This window comes from Petaurus breviceps, unplaced genomic scaffold, assembly GCF_028583685.1.
Source record: "Petaurus breviceps papuanus isolate PSGF00001 unplaced genomic scaffold, PetGlider_PUasm1.0 558, whole genome shotgun sequence".
Lineage (NCBI taxonomy): Eukaryota > Metazoa > Chordata > Mammalia > Diprotodontia > Petauridae > Petaurus > Petaurus breviceps.
Window position 1 is genome coordinate 3511230 of NW_027186376.1, and position 23117 is coordinate 3534346.

General features: G+C 49.3%; 1 protein-coding gene across 3 annotated transcripts in view; it reads left to right on the forward strand.

Annotated features, from left to right (window-relative positions):
- The window catches only part of PARVB (parvin beta), a 93179-nt gene that overhangs the window by 39749 nt on the left and 30313 nt on the right, over positions 1–23117 (forward strand). For all 3 annotated transcript variants that reach the window (XM_069102911.1, XM_069102913.1, XM_069102912.1), the window contains exons 2-4: positions 11981–12070; positions 12748–12818; positions 18694–18796. In XM_069102911.1, coding sequence (XP_068959012.1) covers positions 11981–12070; positions 12748–12818; positions 18694–18796 — 264 coding nt within the window. The remainder of the gene's footprint in view (positions 1–11980; positions 12071–12747; positions 12819–18693; positions 18797–23117) is intronic.

Below are 23117 nucleotides of genomic sequence, written 5' to 3' on the forward strand. Positions count from 1 at the left end.
GTGGGTCCCAGACCTAGAGCTAGAAGGGACCTCTCGGGCCATCTCTGTCTTCTCTCCATTCCATGGATGGGGAAACTGAGGGACAGAGCATTGACATGGCCTTGGATTCTCAGTCTGGAGGGTAAAAGGACCTCTGAGGTCATCGAGTCCAGCTGCTTCATTTGTCAGATGGGAAACCAGTGTCTGGAGAAAGGAATGACTTGCCCATGGCTACCCAGGTGTACTGGATTCTGACCTTGGTCTTCAGTTTGTGCCTCCCTAGGGCAGGGGCTCTCAGGACCAAGCGGGTAAGGTGGCGAAGGGCCCAGCACAGCCCCCCTTGATAACAGACACATTCTGTCCTGGGTGCCATTTACTTCATTTTACAAAAGAGGAAACTGAGGCCCAGAGAGGTCAATGAATTTCTGCAGAGACACATCCTACTTGGGTTAGAATGAAGCACATGGCCAGGGTGCATTCATGAAGCTCTTACTGTGTACACAGCACTGTGCTGAATGCTGGGGGGCACAGATTGTTCCTGCTTCTAACTAAGGAAGACCTTTCTCCTGAGAGCATGACAGTCATTCCCTCTCTCCTAAAACAGCCCTGGCTCTGGCATCAGAGACCTGAGTTCGAATCTCACTTCTGACTCTTAGAACTGGGTGACCTTGAGTAAGCCCCTTAATCCTTCTGTGCCTCAGTTTCTCCCTCTGTAAATCTAGGGGCTTGGACTGGCTGACTTCTGAGACTTCTTCCAGCTCTATCATCTCTGGTCCTGGGGTGTTTGTACCCAGCAGGCAAAAGGGCCTTGTTGACTAACTGATGGATGGACAGATTTGCAGTTTTAGTTTTGGGGAATTCCTATGTGAGAAAGAGTGGGCTCGAGGGCCAGAAAACTCCCCAAAACCCAACACAAATAGAAAAATGAACCATTAGACCAGAGTGTGACTGGGCCACCCCTGAGGTCCGTCCCCTGTCAGGCCAGAGTGTGACTGGGCCGCCCCTGAGGTCCGTCCCCTGTTAGGCCAGAGTGTGACTAGGCCGCCCTTGAGGTCCATCCCCTGTCAGGCCAGAGTGTGATTGAGCTGCCCCTGAGATCCTCCGGACTCTGTCCAAAAGGAAACCACTTATTCCCAATGAAAAGTTCCCTCCCTGGGAGCCAAGGCAATAACTGTCAGTCATGTGGGAGTCGGGAAAGAATCCCAGGGGCCCAGATCATAAAGCTGTGCCTGCCAAAGCTCAGCAAGAAGGCAGAGAATCTTCCTGGGCTCCATTTCATTTGGGGAGAAAAATGAGTTAGTCAGAGAATTTATTAATCGCCTGTGGTATGTAGTGTATACAGTATGCTGGGGGGAGGTAGAAGAGTTTAGATAAGATGGAGGCCCTGTCCTTGGGGAGTTCAAAGGCCAGGATCTAGGACGAGGAAATAGAACCACAGCAAACATTAGCACCTTCTGCGTGCAGAACCTTGTTCTGGGTGCTAGGGGGCAATGAAGAATTAGTCCCTCTACTCAGGGAGGATGGTTTAGTAGGAGAATGAAACAGAATCATATGGAGCCATGGTTCTCACTATTGATCAACTGATTAATAAGCATTTATTTGGTTCCTACTGTGTGCCAAGCCCTATTCTAAATACTGGCAGCACAAAGAAAGGCAAAACCAGCCCCGGCTCTGAAGGGGGGTTTGGGGAGGGAAGAAAGAACTGTTAGAGGCATAGAAGACCAAACAAAAAATCTGGGCTCACAATGTAGACCTGGAAGGGGCCTCAGGCTGACTAGCCCAGTCCCTCATCTTACAGAGGAGAAAACTGGGACTCAGGGAATTTAGGTGAATTGCCCAAAGCCACACAGTGTGTGTCAGAGGCAGGATTTGAACCCAGATCTTCTGACCAAGTTATTGGGAATGGAGTCAAAGGAGATGGAGCCATTGTGCCAAAGAGGGATGTTTTTCCCTCTCTGAAAATGGACAGAAGCAAGGCAGAGAATTAAATATGAAAAAGCAAAGTGTCACGGTCACTTGGAAGTTAAGCCCTGGTCAGGATAATTCCCACTAAGCTGCTTTCACCAGGCGTGTGATCCATCTCCCCTCCTGTGCTTCCTGGGCTCAGGCCAGGCCTGGCTTAGAGGGCCATCCTGAGAGCAGGCCCCATCCCTTCCCTTCTTTCTGTCCCCCAATCTCCTTCAGTGTGGGGGAGGCAGGCTGGTAAAGGGTGACCGGAGCTGCCACAGCTGCCAAAGGCTAGCAATCCCTGGGGAGTTCAGCTGGATGGCTTCCTTGTGTTACCAGGGTAACAGAGAGGTGGGAGGCCAGAGGGCCAGACCCCTGGGAGCTGCTGCAAAGAAGCATCCAGAGTGAGGGCATGGCCCCGTTCAGTGGGCAGAGCAGGGGGGCCCACCCAAGCTCCTCACATCCTTCTGATGAAGGGAAAGGGGGGCTGGGAGATCTCAGCATGAGGAAGTGCTTGCAGCCAGTTAGACCTCTAAGGGGCCACCTGGTCGCTTCCACAGAGAAGGAAGCTGAGGCTCATAGGATCCTGGGACCATGGACTCAGCCTACAAGTCCATTTTACAGAGGAGTAAACCGAGGCCCATGAAGAAGTGACTTAGCATCCTCGATCTGAGACTTGGAAGGAACCTTGAAGTCATTCCAAACATAGATTTTTACAGATTATTTTCTTTGCATTTTACAGATGGGTAAGCTGAGGGTCTACTAGGAGACAGGCCTTTATCTTGCATAGCTTCAGAGCTAGAAGGGACTTTGTTGGCCAAACAACCCAACCCTCTCATCTCATAGTTGAGGAAGCCAAGGCTTGTGAAGGTTGAGTGACTTGTTCAAGGTCACACATCAGAGGCAGGATTTCTGCCTCCTTCTCTGGATCCCCTGGCTCCCCTCTCCTTCCCTGGTCATTGTGCCCCAGGCTCATATGAATTGTGATTATCCCTCATACCTCCAATAACCACCCTACCCCAACAGGAGGTAGAACTCTCACTTGGGGCTTTGGACTGATTTTGAGATCACAGCAGACATGCTCAAGAATAAGCAGACAGAGAACAAATACATAGCTGGCCAGGAGGTGGGATGCCCAGGCAGACTTGCCACTGCCCTGCTTTGTACATCCCTGGGACTTCCCTTGGCAGAGAACAGCCTCCAGGGGGCGCTGCGGTCCTGGCCTTGCTCAGCCCCAGGTCTTGCAATGATCTCACCGGCTCGTGAGCTCCAGCTGCAGCAGGTTCCCCTCCAGTCAATTCCGTTTTTTAACATTTAATGTTTCCTCTTTTGATTTTCTCCTCTGCCAGAGAAACACGGCTCTGCTGTAGGCGCCGTTAGACAGAGTTAAATCGGTCCTCCCTCCCTGGGGCAGGAGCACGGTCCCCTCCGCTTTGGGGATGGCTTTTTTCTGCTCTGTCTGCATTAACACTGGCCTCCAGTGCCCTCTGCCTCTCGGTGGCTTCGTTAAAATGCATCTTTTGCTTGAAATGAGCACCTGATTCTGTTATTGCAGGACCGCCAGGGTCCCCCTCACAGCTTACTGAGACCCTGTGTCCCCACTTATGTGGGGAATGGCATTATTTATATTTATATAATATTTATACAATATTATTAAATAATAATTTGATTATTAGGAGCACTGGCACACCCTCTCCCCTGAAGCTTCTTTATTAAACTACCTTTTTTGTTATGTGTCCTTCATTGGTCTGGGCCTCGGTTTCCCCACCTGTAAAATAAGGGGGTTAGCCCGGAGATTGCCATTTGTAGAGTGAAGCCATGGCCCTATGTCACCTCCAAGGGTCTTCTCAGCTTGTAATCAATGGTTTTCTTAGCCAGATGAGGCAAGTGGAATATTTTTGTGACCTTGGCCCCATTACTTAAATTCCTTGGGCCTCGGTTTCCTGTCGGTAAAGAAAAGCTACATAGTGCAGTGGATAGAATGCTGAAGCTAGGGTCAGGAGCACCTGAGTTCGAATCCACCCTCAGACACTTAACTAGCTGTGTGACCCTGGGCAAGTCATTTCATTCTGTTTGCCTCTATTTCCTCCTTCCTAGAATGAGTGGGAGTATCTCTGCCAAGAAAACCCCAAAGGAGGTTATGGACTGAAATGATTGAATACCGGAAGCCCCAGATCGGGCTACTGGACTGGGTGCCATTGAAGTCCCTTCTGGTTCTGGAGTTTATATACTGGAATCGCCGGCTTGCCCGTCACCGAGCCTGTCTCCTCGTCTGAGGATGGAGGGGTTGAAGCCGCTGGCCCCCAGGGCTCCTGCCGCCATGTTGTTGTGGTGGCTGCCCGAGATTCAGGAGACCCAGCAGCCCCTGGGAGGCCGGTGACGATTCTCGTGTCATTTCTCCCAAAGTTGCTTTTGCAGAGAAAGTGATTAGTTTCAGGTGAGCTGTGCTGCCTTCGGGGCAGGTTAGACATAATTGCCAATTTGTTATGATGGAGACAGGCGTGATGCGGTGATTAATGGGGACTCAAAAGGGTGACGGCGGCTGCTTGTCCAAAGGGCCAGGGGGAGCTGTTGGGTCAGGAAGAACAGTTTAAATGAAATCACTGTCATTTCTCTGTTCTCTCAGGGAGTGAGGAGCCGTGGGGAGCTTCTCAGTGACAGATAAATGGACTGAGTGTGTGGAAAGAACCAAGACTTTGATCTGAGGCGATGGCAGAATCCGGGAGGTGGGTGATGACAATCCAGGGTCTCTTTGAGGGGACATCGGCCTCAGTGACACCCCTGGGCGCTTTGGGGGCCCTGGATCCATGTGCCTTGAGAGATCCATGCAGACTTCAGCAGGACCCAAGGGGACCACCTTGTAGTGGTGTTTAACTTGGACTCACAGGAGCTGAGTTCAAATCTCAGCCTTTGATTTTGGTCAGGTCTCTTATCAGTCAATGGTCAACAAGCATTCCTTAAGTATCCTGTCCCAGGCACTGAGCTAGGTGTAGAGGATACAGATATGGAACTATCTCAACTCACAGGTAGTTTATAGTCTAATGAGGAAGACAATAAATACGTAAGTGTCTATACAGAATAAATGCAAAGCGAGTAAGTATAAAGATAAATTAGATAATAAAATAGAAGGTGTCTTGGCAGGGAAGACAGGAGCAGGTTGGGAGGGGAATGGCAGAAGACAGGACTTGGGCCAGTCTTGAATAAGAGAGGGATTCTTTTGGGCAGAAAGGAGGAGGGAGGGTATTCCAGGCATGAAGGATGGCCAGTGCAAAGGTGTGGAGGCAGGAGATGAGGAGTGGCGAGTGCTAGAGAAGAATCCAGTTTGGCTGGATCTCAGAGTGCGGGTTGGGGAGTGCTGTTTAGTAAAGGGTCAAAAGGTGGTTTAGGGTCAGATGGTATAGGGCTTTCAGAGCTAAGCAGAGGCATTTACATTTTATCCTGGAGGCAATAGGGAGTCCCCAAGATCACTGAGTAGGGGAGTTCCATGGTCAGGTCTTGGCCTAATGGGAATCACTTTGGAACACGTGTGTAAGAAGGATCAGAGGATGGTACAATGTGGAGCTGGGTGACAAAGGAGGCTGTGGTGGTAATGAGGGCCTGAACTGAGGCAGGAGATGCTTGAGCGGTGGGGGTCAGGAGAAGTGATGCAGAGATGAGAAAGGCAAGGGGTACGTGGGGCGAGGCCAAAGTCTCTCGCCTCTCTGGCCTCCTCCCCACTCTTCCAGCCTTGAGCTCTGCTGCCCAACAGATAAGGGCAGCCGATATGGTGACAGTGTCACATCCCCTCCCTTACAACTCCTCTCTGGGCTAAACCAGCCCCAGGCCCTTCGACCCAAGCTCAGGGTGAGGGCCCATCCACTTTCACTAATGCCTCTGAATGACCAGAGAATAGACAACCTTCTCTGTGCTCCCCTGGTCTGTTATCTCTGCTCTCCCAGAGTTCCCTCCCCCCTCCAGGGTAGATCGCGGCCCATCTGTGCCTGCCCCTCCTGGAAGGCCCTTGTCTGTGTCCTTCCCAGGCCCTGTCACAAGGTGTGCACTCACTCATTGTGCCTCAGGCCTTGCTGACCCCTGGGTCCCCTTAGGCCTTCTCTCCATTCACACACACTGCCGTAGTTCTGGCTCTCTTCACCCCTTTCCTCCTAACCAGTATCCCAGATCTCCCCCTTCTCCAGCCCATTGTCTCGCACCCATCCTCTCTTGTTCTCATCACCCATTTCACCAGTGGTGACACTGACTCTCCTCCACAGTCCCCCATTCACCATCTGCTGCCACGTGTTCACTCTGACCCCATGCCTCTCCTCTGGGCCACGTTCTTCTTTCTCCGAGGGCAGCGGCGATCCCCAGCTCTTTGCCACATGGAGGCTCGGGCAGATTCTTTAAAAACAATTAAATTTGGTTTTGTTTTCAGCTTTGCATTATCTCCCCTCTGCCTCTTGCCCTCACCTCCTCCTTCACTCCCCCACCTTGAAAAATCAAGAAAAGCAAAATCCCCCACAAATAGAGACAAATTTGTCAAGCAAAATAAACGTTCATGTTGGCCGTGTGTGTGTGTGTGCGCGCGCACGCACATGTGTGTATGCATACATACATAAAGATATACACACGTTAAGTGTGTGTGTATGTACATGCCTGTGTGTGTGTACGCACGCATGCACACACCCACACACACCCACACACACCCTCGTTCCGTAGCCTGAGTCCAGAGAATATGAGATCCCCTTGTTGCTGATGGCTTATTGACGACTGAGAAAGCATCTAACTCGGTAGGACGAAGTCCCCCTCACGGGCTTTTGACAGCAATTATAGCCAGCAATGATAGACTGCTTTCAAAGCCCTTTACTAATGTCTCTGGTCACAGCAAGGATCTGAGGCAGACTTTGAACTCGGATCTTCCCAAGCCCGGGTCCAGCCCTCTATCCACTGAACCACCCAGTATCTCCCATCTGTGTGTCAGAATCATGCGGGTTACCAGAACAGAGTGAAACCTGAGCAGCGTCCAACCCCACCCCCCCATCGCCATCCCCACCTCTCCTCCCCTGATGATAAACACCAGGAAAGCCCCAGGAGGCAGGATGGGGGAGGAGGCCGACCAGGCCCCAGATGGCCCAGCTTGGGCAGCTCTTTTCCATAGGTGGCCTGATGACTGGGACCAGACACTCAGCCCACTGAGCTGTGGCTCTCCTTCTGCAACCATTTATGAAAAAGGACCTGAAGGATTGTCATGAGGACAGTGCTTTGTAATCCTTCAAATGCTCCAGGAAAAGGGGAGCTGTTATGTTGAGCTTTGTTTGGCCTCTAAGAATAAACTGCTCACTTTTTAGAGACTTACTTACCGTCCCATCTAGGCTGGCGGAGGAGATAAATTGGACAGGCTGACCTAGTTGGCAGGGAGGGAATGACTCCTGTGGCTGCGTCGGACCTCCCTGGGGCCAGAGAAGAGGGCTGGCCCTTGAAGGCTGGTGATAGGCCCTGGCCACTGGTCAGCACAAGGTACAGAAGCCTCCTTTGCTCTCTCCCATGCACTCATTTTTTCCTGTGTTTTTAACATTCTTCTGTTTACTGCAGAGAGGGAAAAAAGTAGCTGTCTATGTCCACAACAGCCATACGCAGCTCTCTGCCTGACACTGATTGATTTTCCTGGGCTTCCCCTGATTTAGGGGGCCTTCTGGGGTGTTCACCAGACACAGCTCCCCCTGGGGTAAGGGATTGGACTGACTGATCCCCAGGCACACAGAGCTGATGGCTGAGCAACTGCCAGGCAGGAGCCGGTCCTTTCTGGCGGCCCACACAGCCCCTGTGCTGTGGCCTCTCTCCGCATGTGGCTGCATCTGCAGCCAGTGGCCTTCTTGTCATCCCAGAGCCGTCCCAGAGATGTGCCCTCTCCACTTGTCTCCACCTGGTCCAGGGCAGCCCGGGCCTCCCTGAAGGAACAGGCTGTTCCCAGACGTGCACGTTGCCACAAGCAGATCTCACTTAGGAGTGTTCTTGGCATGTTGTGAACACACCCAGTCTCAGTGGGCCGCAGTCCATCCCAGGGTCTGTTTTTTCTCAGGCATCAGCAGTCACAGATAGCCAGCCATCATCAAGGAGAGGGAAGATATGACCTCTGGAAGGGAAAGTCTTGGCAGGAGATATTGGGGGTGAGAGAAGCTGCCTGTGCACATGTCCAGGGTGGGGCCCAAAGGGCTTTCACCCACCTGGGAAGAGAACACAGTCGGTCGAGAAGCTTCCAAATGTCAGGCACCGTGCTAGGCCTGCTCTCAGGGCGATTACATCTGAAGGGAGACTTCAGCTTAACAGACAAACTTGCTAATGATTAAAGCTCTCTGGAATTTGGAAGGGGCTGCTTTGTGGGGTAGTGTGTCCCAAGGCATTGGGAGGTGTTCAAGCAAGTACCACATGGTGGTAGCTAGGGGACAAAGTGGAAAGAGCTCTGGGCCTGGAGTCAGGAAAGCCTGGGTTCAAATTCTGCTTCAGATATCGTGTGACCCTCAATTCACTTCGACTCAGTTTCCTGATCTGTAAAATGGAGATAGCACCTACCTCCCAGGGTTGTTGTGAGTCAGATGAGATATTTGTAAAGGGCTTTGTTAGCCTTAAGAAAGTATAGACTCTGGATGTGGGAGAGTGAGGAAAGAGGCCATGGGGCTTGGTGGGGAGAGCCCGGGTTTGGAGTCGGGGGCTTGTGGTCACTGCCTGTGTGACAAGCTTGTCTGCACCTGAGGTCCCTGACCTGCCCCTCACCACCCTCACTGAGCTGGGCCACATGGCTGATGCTTGGGCAGTGTGTTGAATGACTATGTAATAGGATTATTTACTGAAAGCACAGAAACGTTTCCTCCCTGGGTCTGCTAGGTTTCTTTTTGCTAGTTTATCCTTTGTAAAAGCCCTGGCATGGCTAGATATCAGCTCTGGACCTCTGCCACCCACATGGATACCTACTGGAGGTCTTCACACCCTTCAGGGCCTAGCTCAGACACTGTCTCCTACATCTGTGATCTCCCCTCCTCTTCAGATTTTCAGTGATGACCAGAGGAGAGGCAGAGATGATGAGGCCAGACTGTGACCAGGTCCAGAGTTCCTCAGTGGCCTGGGGGGGAAGGGGCGGGTTGGCCATTGATTCCTGACCTTGAACTTAGGGACATATTAAGGCTCAGCCTTCTTCCCTCCAGTATACTTGGCCAGGATGTGGATGGCCAGGAACTTGTGGGATTTGCAGATGCTAGAAATCTGGGGACAGTCAGTGACTGATTCACTGAATGACAGAATCAGGACTCAGAAAGACCCACTAGGCTGGAGACAGGGGCTGAATTTAATGAGCTGGAATCAGAGGCCATTGGGGGCTATACGGGTGAAGTCTTGCATTGTGGACGGATTGATTGTACCGGTCATCCAGGATTGGGGGGAATGTGACTAAATGAAGGTACACATGAGAAAGACCAGGATTGGGCAGGGGGCAGGTAAGGGGATGGCCTGAGGCCCTGTGGGGCATCCCAATTTCCCTTGTGTGATCAGACCCAAATCAGTTCTACTTCTGTATTAAAAAAAAAATGTTTCAAGATGTTACTCATGGCCTGGAGCCTGCTCTCAAAAAGCTGACCATAGCCTGAGGGTTTGTGCAAGGCAAGAACTACTGTCCAAGGACCCAACTTGTAGGGAGGACATTTAGTGAGCAGCTTCTTTAAGGGGTCCCTTTTTATAAGTGCGCCATTAGGTTCTCAGTCACCTGGGTCACGGTGGCAGCTCAGGGCCTGGAGGTCAGGAGCATGGGGGCTTAATTGCCACTTGTGGGCTAAAGCCCACAATTCCCTTTAAAAGCCACTGCCGACTGTAGGTTGTTTGACCTCACAGAAGAGGCATCGGTGGACGTGGTGGTTGTGCTCAGTCACATGTGACCGGTCAAGCTGAAGGGGCCTCCGAGGGGCATCCTCCCGAGAACAATGGCCCAAACCGAGGAAAACAAACCTAGCGAGTTTCCCGTGAATCACGTAGCCCAAGAGAGAAGGGCCAACAGTCTTCTTTGAACTTGTGTAACCCCTGGTGTGGACTAAGCATGCTTCTGTGAAAGGTTGCCAGGTCCCGGAGACTGATGGAGTGTTAGATGTAACTTCAGGAATGTGGCTGTTTCCTGGCTCTTTGGCCAACGGAGCAGGGCCTTTAAACCAGAATATTCCTGGGACTTGAGTGGAAACCCACGGGCCTGGCAGACCGTGAGCTCTTGGGGAAAAGAAATGCAGGTTCCAAAGAATGGTCCTTTTCCAAAACCAGGCTGATCCTTTGAAGGGAGAGCATCTGATCTGTAATCATGGCCAAGGCCTGAGCTCTTTGGATGGTCAGCAGCCAAGCATACCTCCTTCTCAATCATCACTAGCTAATGTTTATATAGCATTTTAAACCTGGGAAAGTGCTTTCTATAGGCTGTCTCATTGATCCCCAACAGCCCTGGGAGCTCAATGTTGACATTATTGTCATTTTACAGATGAGGAAACTGAGTCAGAGACAAGCGGGAGCCTGACCTAGTTTTCCTTCCTAGAACTCTTTTTAGAGAGATGAAATCTCAGACCATATTTGGTATCATCTTTGATATTTTATGTTCCAAGGAACCTGTTCATCTCTGCTGTGAAATGACCTCAGCTCGCCTCTGAGGGCCTTTCTTTGGTGGTGGGACCTCATCCAGCCTGTGGCCCACTTTTTCTTTTTTTAAAGCTGCTGTGCCCTACTTTGAATCGAAATTTAAAATGAGGCAATGAATTCAACAGTTTGATTTAATAAGCATATATTAAGTACAAACTGTATACCAAACAGTTTGCTAGTTCCTGGAGATAGAAAGAAAAAAGTGAAGGTTGGGGGGCTTATGGTCTACACTGAGGAGATATCATGTACACAGATGTGTAGACAGAAAGGAATTTTTGAGCGTGGGGAGCCCTGGCATATGGGGGAATCAGGGAAGACCTTGGGTAGGCATTGGCTCATAAGCTGGGTCTCAAGGGAGCTTGGGATTTCAACCTGTCAAGCATTTATTAAGTGCCTGCTGTGTATAAGGCATCAAGTTTGAGAGATACAGAGCTAAAACAGAAAACAGTCCTGCCCACAAGGGGCCTACATTCTACCCCAGGCAGGTATGGCAGCAGGGATGTAGGTATCTTTTCCCCTGATCCTTTGTTCTCTCCTCTCTCTCCCCTCTCCCTTTCTCCCTCCCTCCCCCATTCCCTACCTCCTCTTTCTTTCTTCTTTCCCTTTTCCTCATCTTTCTCTCTCTCTCTCCCCCATCTCCTCTTCCTTCTCTTCTTCCCCCCTCTCCCATTCCCCAAATCCCTTCTCCTTTCCCTCCTTCCCCCATTCCTTCCTCTTTTGGTGTTTCTCTCCATGGTTATTTGCACCTCTGGCCCAGCCTTGAGCCTGCCAGCATCCGTGGGCTGCAAGCTGGGCCTGAAGAACAGCAATAGTCAGCCCACCACACGAGTTCACCCCAGATGTGTCTGTTCACTTGTCCTCAGAAGACAAGTGGGCTCAGTGCTTACAATTCAGTGTCCTTTGTAGCTGCTCTCATGTCTGTAAATTAGGGAAAGAAACAGGGCTGGGACCTGCCAGTGAGGAAACTCCCTCCCTCCATCCTTCCACTCCAAGGGCTGCCAGGGGCCTGAGTGCTCACCGGCTTTCCCAGGATCCCCAAGGCAGGATTTGAACCCAGGGCCTCCTGGCCACGAGGCTGGCTCCCCAGTCCCCACCCACATCTGCTGCTTTTTTACATTACTGTCAGCCAATGTCATTTATTTGTGAGTGCTAGAAACCAGGAGCTGGGATTTTGCTGTGGCATCTGATGTGGCCAGCCTCCAGAGGGCCTGTGCCCACTTCTTTCTGCCACTCTCTTGTAGAAATGTTGGCTGCCTGGCCAGCCTCCTCCCCCCCCCCCCCCTCCCCGGCCAGGTATTTCCGGAGCCATGCTTCATTCTGGAGTGCTTTCGGACAGTGTCTGAGTGGGTTTGGTCTCGGGTCTGCCATATTGACCTTGGGCTCAAGGCTTCCTTCTTTGGTCTTTCTCTCCTGACAGTGAGTGACCTCCAGGAAGAGGGCAAGAACGCCATCAACTCTCCCTTGACGCCTGCCACAGCGGACATCCACCCCGAGGACACCCTCCTTGGTACAGACTCCACTTCCATTGCCCCTTTATTGGCCAGCCTGGTCAGGGGGTGGGGGTGGGGAACAGACAGAGACTGGGCCCAGGGAAAGCACTGAATTAAGGCTGTGAAGGGCCCAGTGCTGAGTGCTGGACGTAGAAATACAACCCAACTAGACAGACCCTGCCTGCCCTCAGGGAGCTCTCCCTCTCTCTCTCTCTCTTCCTCCCCTTCTCTCCTCCTCCTTCTTCTTCTTCTTTTCTCTCTCTCCCTTTCCTTCTCCCTCTCCCCCCTCCTGCTTCTGTTTTTCTCTTGATCTCTCTCCATCTCTCCATATCTCTTCTTCTTTCTCCTTCTCTCTCCCTCTCTGTCTCTCTCTGTCTCTCTCAGAGGGCCCCAAGAGGCCACTTAGTCCAACCCTTTCATTTTATAGAAACGAGGCCCAGAGAGGTGACAGAAGGGAAGTCATAACTAACATTTCTATGGCCCCTACGATATGCTGGGTGCTTTATAATTATTGTCTCCTTTGATCCTTACCCCAGTCCTGGGAGGTTATTATCCCCATTTTACAGATGAGGAAACAGGCAGGTGAAGTGACTTGCTCAGTGTTGTGTAAGTGTCTGAGGCTAGATTTGAACTCAGGTCTTCCTGGGGCAAGGGGGGCTGGCTCTAACTGTGGTTCCCTTTTGTGACCTGGCAGAAGAGAATGAGGAGCGGACGATGATTGATCCCACCTCCAGGGAAGAGCCCAAGTTCAAAGAGCTGAACAAGGTGGGTGGAGGCGTGTGATGTGGGGGCCGTGGCTGCAGGGTCTGTGGCCAGTGAGGGGAGCTGGAAGGTCAGAGGATAGTGACCTTCGAGGCGCTGCCCCTTCTGATCTGGGCAGGCTCCATTAAGTCTCTTAAATTCCTGGCCTCAGTTTCCCCATCTTCTGTGAAGGCCCTTAGCAGTACCTTCCAGCTTTCAGTCTGTGATCCTTTGGGCAAGGCTCTGGGCTTGGTACCGGGGGTGAAAACAAGGGGCTCCCTGGAGCTCGGGGAATGGGGAGCCCTCTACAAAAAGGATGGCATGAGGGAAAGTGAGGCCGGGGAGAGGTACAGGGGGCAGGGTCCACACCACACACTGGCTAGCCCCGCTGCTTCATGTTACAGATGAGGAAACTGAGGCCATGGAGGTGGGTGAACACCTTGTCTCCTCCGACAGAGTGTGAGCTCCTGGCAGGTGGCCCTGGGCCGTCTTGGCTTCATCCTTAGCTTCTCCACGGGCCTCCAAGCGGTCTCTTGGACCCCTCTGAGAGGGGGAGCAGGGAGAGGAGGTGTGCGATCTCTATAGCAGGGGGAGGGGTCCATCCCCCTGCATTTTCGGCTGCAGAATCTTATTCATTATACTGATAACATCACTAGCATTCCTACGGAGCAAAGCACTTTACAGATGTTATCTTGCTCCAGCCTCACAACAGCCCTCGTTGGGATGTTGATGCTGTTATCTTCCTTTATCCCCTTTTCACAGATGAGCAAACTGAGGAGTCCTAGGTGAAGTGACTTGCCCAGAGTCACACAGTCAGTATGTGTCTGAGGCTGGATTTGAGCTTAAGTCTCTGGTTCCCAGTCCGGGGCTTTCCATTGTTCAGTTATTCATACCACCCTTAGCTGTGTGACCCTGGGCAAGTCACTGCAAATTCTTCCTCCCTGCTTTTGTATCTTGTTCTGTAAAATGGGGCTGGTGTCGTCTGCCCTGCCTCCCTCCCAGGGCCCCTGCCAACTCTGCAGGCTGTGACAAGTCTCAGCTGTCAAGTCTGAAGGGCCCTCAGGGGCCATCTGGCCCAACCCCCTCCTTTTACAGAAGAAGGAACCGAGGCCAAGAGGGGCCAAAAAGTTGAATAAGATTCGAACTCAAGTCCTGAGCACTTTCCACTGCAAGCCACTGCCTCCTTATTTTACAGATGGGGAAACCGAGGCCCAGAGAAAGTGGTCTGTGGATTTGAACACAGATCCTTGGACTTTGAATCCCAGTGTTCTTTCCCCATAGCAGCCCTGAGTGGGAAGCATGGTTTTTCCTACTTTGCTGCTGTGAGTTCTTTATCTATTTGTCAGCTATCTGCGGCTGCTCTGTGGAGCCTTTAAGGAACTGGTTTCAAGAGTGTCTTCACATCTGACAATTTTTATTTATCCTCAAGACCAGACAGGCCGAGGCTGTCAGTGCGTGGGTGCGCCGTGGTGTGAGTGGGTGCTTGTTGGGTACGTGTGGGGCGTGGGCAAGTGCACATGGGGACGGGCAGCCACACAGCCTTTTCCGTATACATTCTTCAGGCCGTTTCCACAGACACCTCTTAAATGTCCATCCAGGGAGATAGGAAACTTGGAAAAGATGGAGCCCCTGGCCTCATGGAGCGTCCAATCTCGGGGGGGGGGGGTGTGACTGCCCCCCAAGGGTAGGGCGGTGGGGTCTCTGCATCACTGCAGCACACACGCAACATTTATACTGAAGTTTCTCCCTGCATGTGAGTATTGCGAGATGCATACATTTGGAGGCATCTCCCCTCCAGATGTTCATGTGGCCTGTTTGGGCCCGACCTGGGATGCTTTAATTCTCCCTCCCTATCAGGACTCCCCCTCTGCCCTTTTCTCTTCCCCAGGATGGGCTGGCTTCTTGTTTCCTGCAATAAAGGGAGAGTGACCCTGGTCTTTGGAAACGAGGATCAGAATTCTGTGTTGTAAGGACAGAGAAGCTCGACTTTCAGGTCCCCTTTGATGACTTCTACCTGTACCTCTGAGAGTCATCTGCATCCGTAGAAGGGCCTGGGGTGGTTTGGTTAAAATGAAGAGAGTGGTTCTTGAGGGGACAGGGCAGCTCTCACTCTTCATAATGTATAAAATCAATGGGAAAAATGCCCTCCTATTTAATAAGCACGTGGACAGCAAGAACTGTACTTAGCACTGTGAGGGAGGGTCTTCTCCAAAAACAGGCTTCCTAACATCTCCATTCCTCCATTTGGGGTGCATGGGAAAGAGGCAGCCCCTTGAAGGAGCCATGACCTCTTGTCCCTGGGGGCCATGGGGATGCAGACTCACTGGCCTTTCAGAAAGGATTGCTGAGGTGTCTCTCCATTATCGCCATAAGGCTTGTCTCCTTCCTTAGTGCATCTAAGGTGGATACTTAATGTGCATTTGGAAATGATTAAAACACGACTCTCCTGGCTCTGGGGGGGGGTAGGCAGACTGTGGAACCCCAGTGTAATGCAGAAAAGACTAATGGAAAAATCATGTTTTATTCTGGTTCAGGTGGTCCCAGGAACCACTTAATGTATAGCATGTGAAGACTTTGCCAAGGACGTGAGAAATAGAGGCATAAGGCATTCTCCTTCCTCCTTCAGATGGCCAGGAGGAATAAGTTGTCTAGGAATAGTTATGGGGTCCTCTTTTCAAGAAGAAGTATGAGAAAAGAGTTATGGGAAGAATGGGCGGCACCCAGAGCTGTAAGGAACTACAGAGGGCATCTGGCCACACCCTCTATCTTACAGAGGAGGAAACTGAGGCCCCAGGAGGGGAAGTGCTTTAGGATATAGATGTAGACCCTGGAAGGGACATTAGAGGCCATCTAGTCTAACCTTCTTATTTTACAGATGGGGAAACTGAGACCCTCTTTCTCTATAATGAGAACTATTTCCATTGAGTTGTCTGAAAGAATAAAATTGTTCTGACTCAGCCAGAATATTGAAAAGATTTGGACTAATCCCTGCTTGTAGCCACTGTTCTAATTCAGTTTGAAACATTTATTAAGATTTACTAAGCATTGGTAATAATCCTAGGCTACTGTGATTGGGGGAAAGGGGAGTAGCCTGTAGTTTGGACTCATTTCTTCTCTGCTCTTGTCCCCCTCTTCCCACAGGGCTCACCTTCTTTCCCCCAGCCCTTTGCATCCCTTTTCCGTCATTAACCTGAGAGCCCAGACAGCCAGACAAACCTGCAAGGAGGCTTGGCAGAGACGTCTACTTTTTATTACTTAGAGAATTCCCACAGAGAAAAGTCAACTTTTAAACTAAGCATGTGTTTAGTGTGTGTGTGTGTGTGTGTCTGTGTCTGTGTCTGTGTGTGTGTATCATGTGTAAATTCAGGTATGTGCACACATTCGTGTGTGTATGTGGGGGAATGCACTGAAGGCCAGGTGACCGAGAAGGTCGGTAGGGACAACATGATAAGGTCTATCATCTTGTCCCTCCCTTCCCTCGTTGTTCCCACTGTCCTTGAGCTGAATTGGCCAGACTTTCTTCCCTCTTTATTCTAGTGTGATTTCATAATGTACTCGGAAGGTATATGTTATTTGTTTCACAGAAATTCACTCTATGGTTGATTTTGTGAAAACGAATTTGCCTTAGTTCTAAAGGCACCCATACTCTCTCTCCCTGTCTCAGTCTCTCTCTCTCTCTCTCCCTCCTTCTTTCTCTGTATCTCTGCTTCTTGAAAATTTCCTTGAATCCTATGGTTTTATTTATTTCTTTTTCTTTCGAATCTGGAAGGGATATTAAACATCATTTAGTTCGCCCTTCCCCTCTCTCCATTGTACACAGGAGGAAACAGATCTTGAGAAATCCAGTGACATACATGGTGTCATTTGATAGTTAATAATGAGGCTGACCCTTGAACCCAGCCTCCCTATCTCCTTCCACTGTTCTGCACTGCCTGCCCAGAAAGGGCCCTACCCCAAATGGGGTGGTTGTAACTCACATAGTTTGGACAGCTCAGTTAGAAGCGAGAAGTAGGGAGACCTATCAGAGGCCTGAATGAGGGGGAATGAAGATGAGGTTCTGATGCCAGAGGTCTTTGGGACCTAGAAGTGGAAGACTATGAGAAAGGGGAAGCGGTGGAGGATGCCTGGGTTACGCATCTGGGTGGATAGGGGAGTCCTCAGACACTGGGGACATTTGGAGGAGGGGAGGGCAGGGGGAAAGAGAATGATCTTAGTTTTGGACCTGTTGGGTTTGAGATGTTTCTAGAAATGTCCAGTTTGAGACATTCAGTGGGTGGCTGGTGATCTGGGACTGAAACTCAGGGTAGAGATTGGGGCTGGATACACCCACCCCCACACCCACACACACACACACACACACACACACACACACACACACACACACACACCCACACCCACACCCACACACACACACACACACACATACATCTGGGAGTTATCCACATAGAGATGATAATTATACCCATGGCATTGTAGGGGAGAAGAGAACAGGGCCTAGGACAGAACCTTGGGGCCATACTTCAAGTTAGGGGGTGTTGAATGGTTGGTGACATAGCCCAAAGAGACAGAGCAGGAGTGGTTGGACAGAGAGGACCAAGACCCAGGAGAGGGAGGAAGGTTCAGGAGTGGTCAGGTGTCAGAGGCCACAAAGGGACCAGGAAAGACGAAGATACAGACAAGACCATTGTGTTTGGCCATTGAGATTATTGGGACCTTAAGGTGAATATTGTACACAACAGTAGCAACATTATGTGATGGAGGGAGATGTTTCAGTTGAGTGATAAGGTTAGAAGCAAGATTGTGAGGGAAGAAAAGAAACAAGCATTTAATAAGTGCCTGTTGTTTGCTAAATGTTTTACAAATGTTATTTCGCGAAGGGGAGAGCAGAGAGAAAATGGAAGCAATGCATATAGGTGCCTCTTCTAGGAGTTTGGCTGAGGAAGGAAGAAGTGATCGGACACTAGCTAGAGGGCCAGTGGAGGTTTTTTAAGGGGCAGGGGGAGCACTGGGTCTATTTGAAGGCTGTGGAAAAGAACAAAGAGGGAGAGATAGAAGGTCCAGGAGAGAAGGGGGACGATTGGGGGTGTGATTGTCTGCTGGAGAAGACTGGGGGATGATGGGAGCACAGGGTTGGCAAGAAGAAAGGAGGGAGTGAGAAAGGATGTCTAGGGAGAGGAGATTATATGTAAAGCACTTTGAAAACCTTAAATGCTTTATAAATGTCGGCAGCTGAGGATAGAGTGGTGAATGGAGAGTGCTGGATCTGGAGTCAGGGAGGCCTGAGTTCAAACCCTGCTTCAGGTCCTCACTTACTGTGTTGAGCTCTGCCTGCCTCAGGGGTCTCCTCTGTAAAGGAGGAGATAATTGCCTCTCCCTTCTGGGGGTGTTGTGAAAATCAAAGGAGTTGATATTTGTAAAGGCTTGGCACACCGTCTGTGTTACCTAAATGCTAGCCAACTTGGTGGTGGTGATGATGGTGATCAAGGCATGTGAGGAGAGGCCAGAACAGTGGGAGCAGGGTCGGGGATGCTAGGACTGTGGGGGCTCCACGTGGGCCACACTCTGCTGTATCTCCCAGTGGGGCCCAGTCGGCAGCTCACGCCTCCTTTCTACAGCGATGGCGGCCAGTGGGCCTTTGGCGGTGGCTGCTGACCACCCCCAGAGCGTCACTGGCTGCCCTGGGACATATTGTAAGGGGCACCAGGGCTTGGGCTAGAGTAAGCACGCTAAGGAAAGCTTTGCTTTTCTCTCTTAGTTTGGGGGGCTTTTCTGATCGGGAGGGGGCTGTCTGGTCTCTGAAGGTTTCTCCATCCTTGATACATGATCCAGTGAGTGGCCGTTTCTGGTTCAGGTCACATCTTGCCTTGATGACACCTTAACTCTGGGTTTTATATTTTAGGTTTTAATTGACTGGATTAACGATGTGCTGGTGGAGGAGAGAATCATTGTCAAGCAGCTGGAGGAGGACCTGTATGATGGGCAGGTGCTGCAGAAGCTTTTGGGTGAGTGAGGCAGGCCAGCAGAGGCGGGGTTGGGGTTGGGGCTGCTCTCACGGGTCCATGGAGGAGAGTGCGTTCCAGCTTCTTGGACTCCTTCCCCACCTGCCTCTGGCCAGGGGTAAGGCAGGTGGAGCTGGGAGGGCCTCAGAGGTGTCCAAGCCAACCTCACTTTTTGTTTTTTGTTTTGGAGATTATTTTTTTTATTCTTTTTAAAAATTGATTTGTTTATTTACTTTTAGTTTACAACATTCAGTTCCATAGTCCCTTGAGTTTCAAACTTTTTCCCCCTCTCTCTCCTCCTCACCCTCCCCGCCATGGCAGCATGCAATCAGATATAGGATCTACAAATACCTTTACATTAAGCTTTAGTCAGGTTGTACAGAAGGATTATAACTGATGGAATGATCAGTGGGAAAGAGGAAACAAAACAAGAAAAAGAAACAGATGGTTTGTTTCAGTCTGCATTCAGACTCCACATTTCTTTCTCTGGGTGTGGGTATCTCCTTCCATCATGAGTCTTTGGAGTTGTCTTATAACCTTACATTGCTGAGAGGAGCCCCAATCTATCAAAGCTAGTCATCACACGTGCATTGTGTCTGGGATTGTGTACAGATTTCTCCTGGCTCTGCTCTCCTCACTCAGCATCAGTTTGTATAAGCCTCTTCAGGTTATTATGAAGTCCGTCTGCTCCTCGTTTCTTATAGCACAGCAGTATTCCATTACATGCATATACCACAACTTGTCAGCCATTCCCCAATGGATGGGCACTCCCTTAATTTCCAATTCTTTGCCACCACAAAGAGAGCTGCTATAAATATTTTTGTATATACAGGTCCTCCTCCCACTTCTATGATCTCTTTGGGATACAGCCCTAGAAGTGGCATTGCTGGGTCAAAGTTATGCACTTATTTATAGCCCTTTGGGCATAATTCCAGATTGCTCTCCAGAATGGCTCCAACCTCACATTCTACAGAACAGGAAGCTGAGGCCCACGAAGGAGAAGTGAGCCCAGGACCACCATTTGAATGTGGTCTCTTTCTTTTTTTTAATTTTTTTTTGATTCTTCAAGATTTTGAGTTATAAATTTTCTCCCCTACACACCACCCCAAAACAGTAATCTCACTGTATACCCCCTCTCCCAATCTGCTCTCTCCTATAACCTCTCCCATATCCCCTCCAACTTTCCAGGAGGGCAAGATGGATCTCTATACCCCAGTGCTTGTATATCTTATTTCCCAGTTGCATGTAAAAAAATATATATAATTAAACATTAAATTTTAAAACTTTGAATTCCAGATTCTTTCCCATCCTCCCTCATCACCCACTCTTACTAGGAAGATAAGCAATTCAATATAGGTTGTATATGTTGCAAAACATTTCCATAGAGGATATATTGTGAAAGACTGACTATATTTCTCTCCTTCCTATCTCACCCTCCCCACTTGTTTTATTCTCTACTTTGACCCTGTCCCTTTTCAAAAGTGACCCTTCTAACTTCCCTCCCCGCCAACCTGCCCTCCCTTCCATCTTCCCCCCTCTCATCCCCTTCCCCCCTACTCTCCTGTAGGGTGAGATACCCTATTTAGTGTGTATGTCATTCCCTCTCTAAGCCAAATTCAATGACAGTAAGGTTGTTTCATTCCCTTTTGCCTTCCTGTTCCTCCCCTCCATTGTAATGGTTTTCCCTTGCCTCTTCTATAGGAGATAATGTACCCTATTCTGTCTCTCCCTATCTCCTCTCATTATATTTCTCTCTCACCTCTCAATTTCATCTTTTAAGTATCATCCCTTCCTATTCAGTTGGTCTTATGCCCTCTATGTATACCTGTACACATATACACACACGTATGTATTCATATGCCCATATACCCTCCTATATAGACATATATGTATGTATACATCTATCTATCTATCTATCTATCTATCTATCTATCTATCTATCTATCTATCTATCTATCTCTATTTACATTTCTATTCCTTTCAACTATTCTCATAGTGAGAAAATTTCATAAGTTACAATTATCATTTTTCCATGTAGGAATGTAAATAGTTCAACTTTTTAAAGTTCCTTATGATTTCTTTTCCCTGTTTACCTTCTCTTGCTTCTCTTGCTTCTTGTATCTGAACATCAAATTTTCTATTCAGCTCTGGTTTTTTCATCAAGAGTGCTTGAAAGTCCTCTATTCCATTGAATGACTATATTTTCCCCTGAAACATGATACTCAGTTTTGCTGGGTAGGTGATTCTTGGTTTTAATCCCAGTTCCTTTGACCCCCAGAATATTATATTCCAAGCCCTTCAGTCCCTCATGGTAGAAGCTGCCAGATTCTGTGTTATCTTGATTGTGTTTCCACAATATTCAAATTGTTTCTTCCTGGCTGCTTGTAATAGTTTATCCTTGATCTGGGAACTCCAGAACCTGGCTATTATATTCCTAGGAGTTTTCTTTTTGGGATCTTTTTCAGGAGGTGATGGGTGGATTCTTTCAACCTCTATTTTGCCCTCTGGTTCTAAAACATAAGGGCAATTTTCCTTGAGAATTTCTTGAAAGATGATTTCTAGGTTCTTTTTTGATCATGGCTTTCGGGTAGTCCAATAATTTTTAGATTCTCTCTCCTGGCTCTATTCTCTAGGTCAGTGGTTTTTCCAATGAGATATTTCACATTGCCTTCTATTTTTTCATTTGTTTGGATCTGTTTAATAGTATCTCGATTTCTCATAAAGTCACTAGCTTCCATTTGCTCCAGTCTCATTCTGAATGAATGATTCTCTTCAGGGAGCTTTTGAGATTCTTTTTCCATTAAAAAGCCATTAGGCTTTTTAAGGCATTCTTCTCCTCATTGGCTTTTTGAGCCTCTGTTGCCATTTGAGTTAGTCTGTTTTTCAAGGTGTTATTTTCTTTAGTCAGGTTGTTTACTCTCTTTTCATAGTTTTCTTGCATCATTCTTATTTCTCTTCCCAGTTTTTCTTCCACTTCTCTTATTTGGTTTTCAAAATCCTTCTTAAGCTCCTCTATGGCCTATAACCAGTTCCTATTTTTCTTAGAAGCTTTTGGTATAGGAGTTCTGACTTTGCTGTCTTCCTCCTGTTCCATGCTTTTTGTCCCAAAAAAAGGAGTCCAAAATCGGATTGCTGCTTGCTTTGCTTCCTTTGCTTGCTCATGTTGCCACTCAATTACTTGACTTTTGAGCTTACTGCCGCAGTAGAACTCTGCTTCCAGAGGAATCTTTGTCCCAGATTTCTGGGGTTTTCTCAGTTGCTGGAGCTATTAGTTGGGTGCCCTCTCTGAAGCCTCCACATGCTCTGGCACACTGGTCATGCACCCCAGGACCTCCACCCTAGACAGTAATCCAGATCCAAGCAGGTTAAAGCAAGAGGGTTTACCCCTCAGACTGGTAGCTTGGTCCCCCTACAATCTGTAGGCCAAGAGCTCTGAAGCAGCCATGTAGCAGTGGCCACCATGCCTCAGCTGCTTCTCCCTCCAGGGGCAGAGGCCGGACCATACTCCCGGACCCCCTGTTCCCACAAAGTCCACACTGACCTTTTACTTTGCCTTTGGCATCTATGTGTTGATAATTCTGGAAACTGCCACAGCTGCTGGTGATCCACTCTCCCCAAGTCCCTCCACCTGCTACTGGCCACGAGGCTAAAACCAAGGGCTCACACGGGGCTGGGCTCTGCTCCCAGAGGGCTGCAGTGGACCCATCCTGCCAGGCTGCCTTCAGTGGGAGATTTGTTTCTCTCTGTCACTTTGTGGGTTCTGTAGCTCTAAAGTTTGTTTAGAGTCATTTTTTATAGGTATTTGAGGAGGTCATAGAGGGGGCATACGGAGTTTTCCTGCTTCTATGCCGCCATGTTGACTTCACTCCTTTACAGTCACATGGTCTCTTTGGGAAGGATGATTGGGGCCGTGGTTCTCAGCAAATCTTTCTGTCTTTCTCTGTCTCTCTTTCTCTGTCTGTTTGTCTGTCTCATACCTCTCAATGTGTGTTGTGCATCATATGCTTGGCCTTTAGTAAACAGCCCATGGAGAGGGAGGGATGAAGCAGCTTGCTAAGCAGTAGGCCTTCCACCTCTCGGGTCCCTCTGCCTTCAGATCCCTGCAGAGGGAGCTCATTAAATCTTCACCTGAAGAGAGATGGTTTGGCCCCCATTTTCCAGATGGAAAAACTGAAGCATGGAAGAGATTATGGCTTCATTTCCATAAATTATGAAGAGACAATATAATCGTATGTAGAACTTTAACTATAAGAGAGCACTAGCATGAAAGTAACTCACCCCAGACAAAATAAGAGAGGAAGGGGGAGAGGGAAGGAAGGGAGGG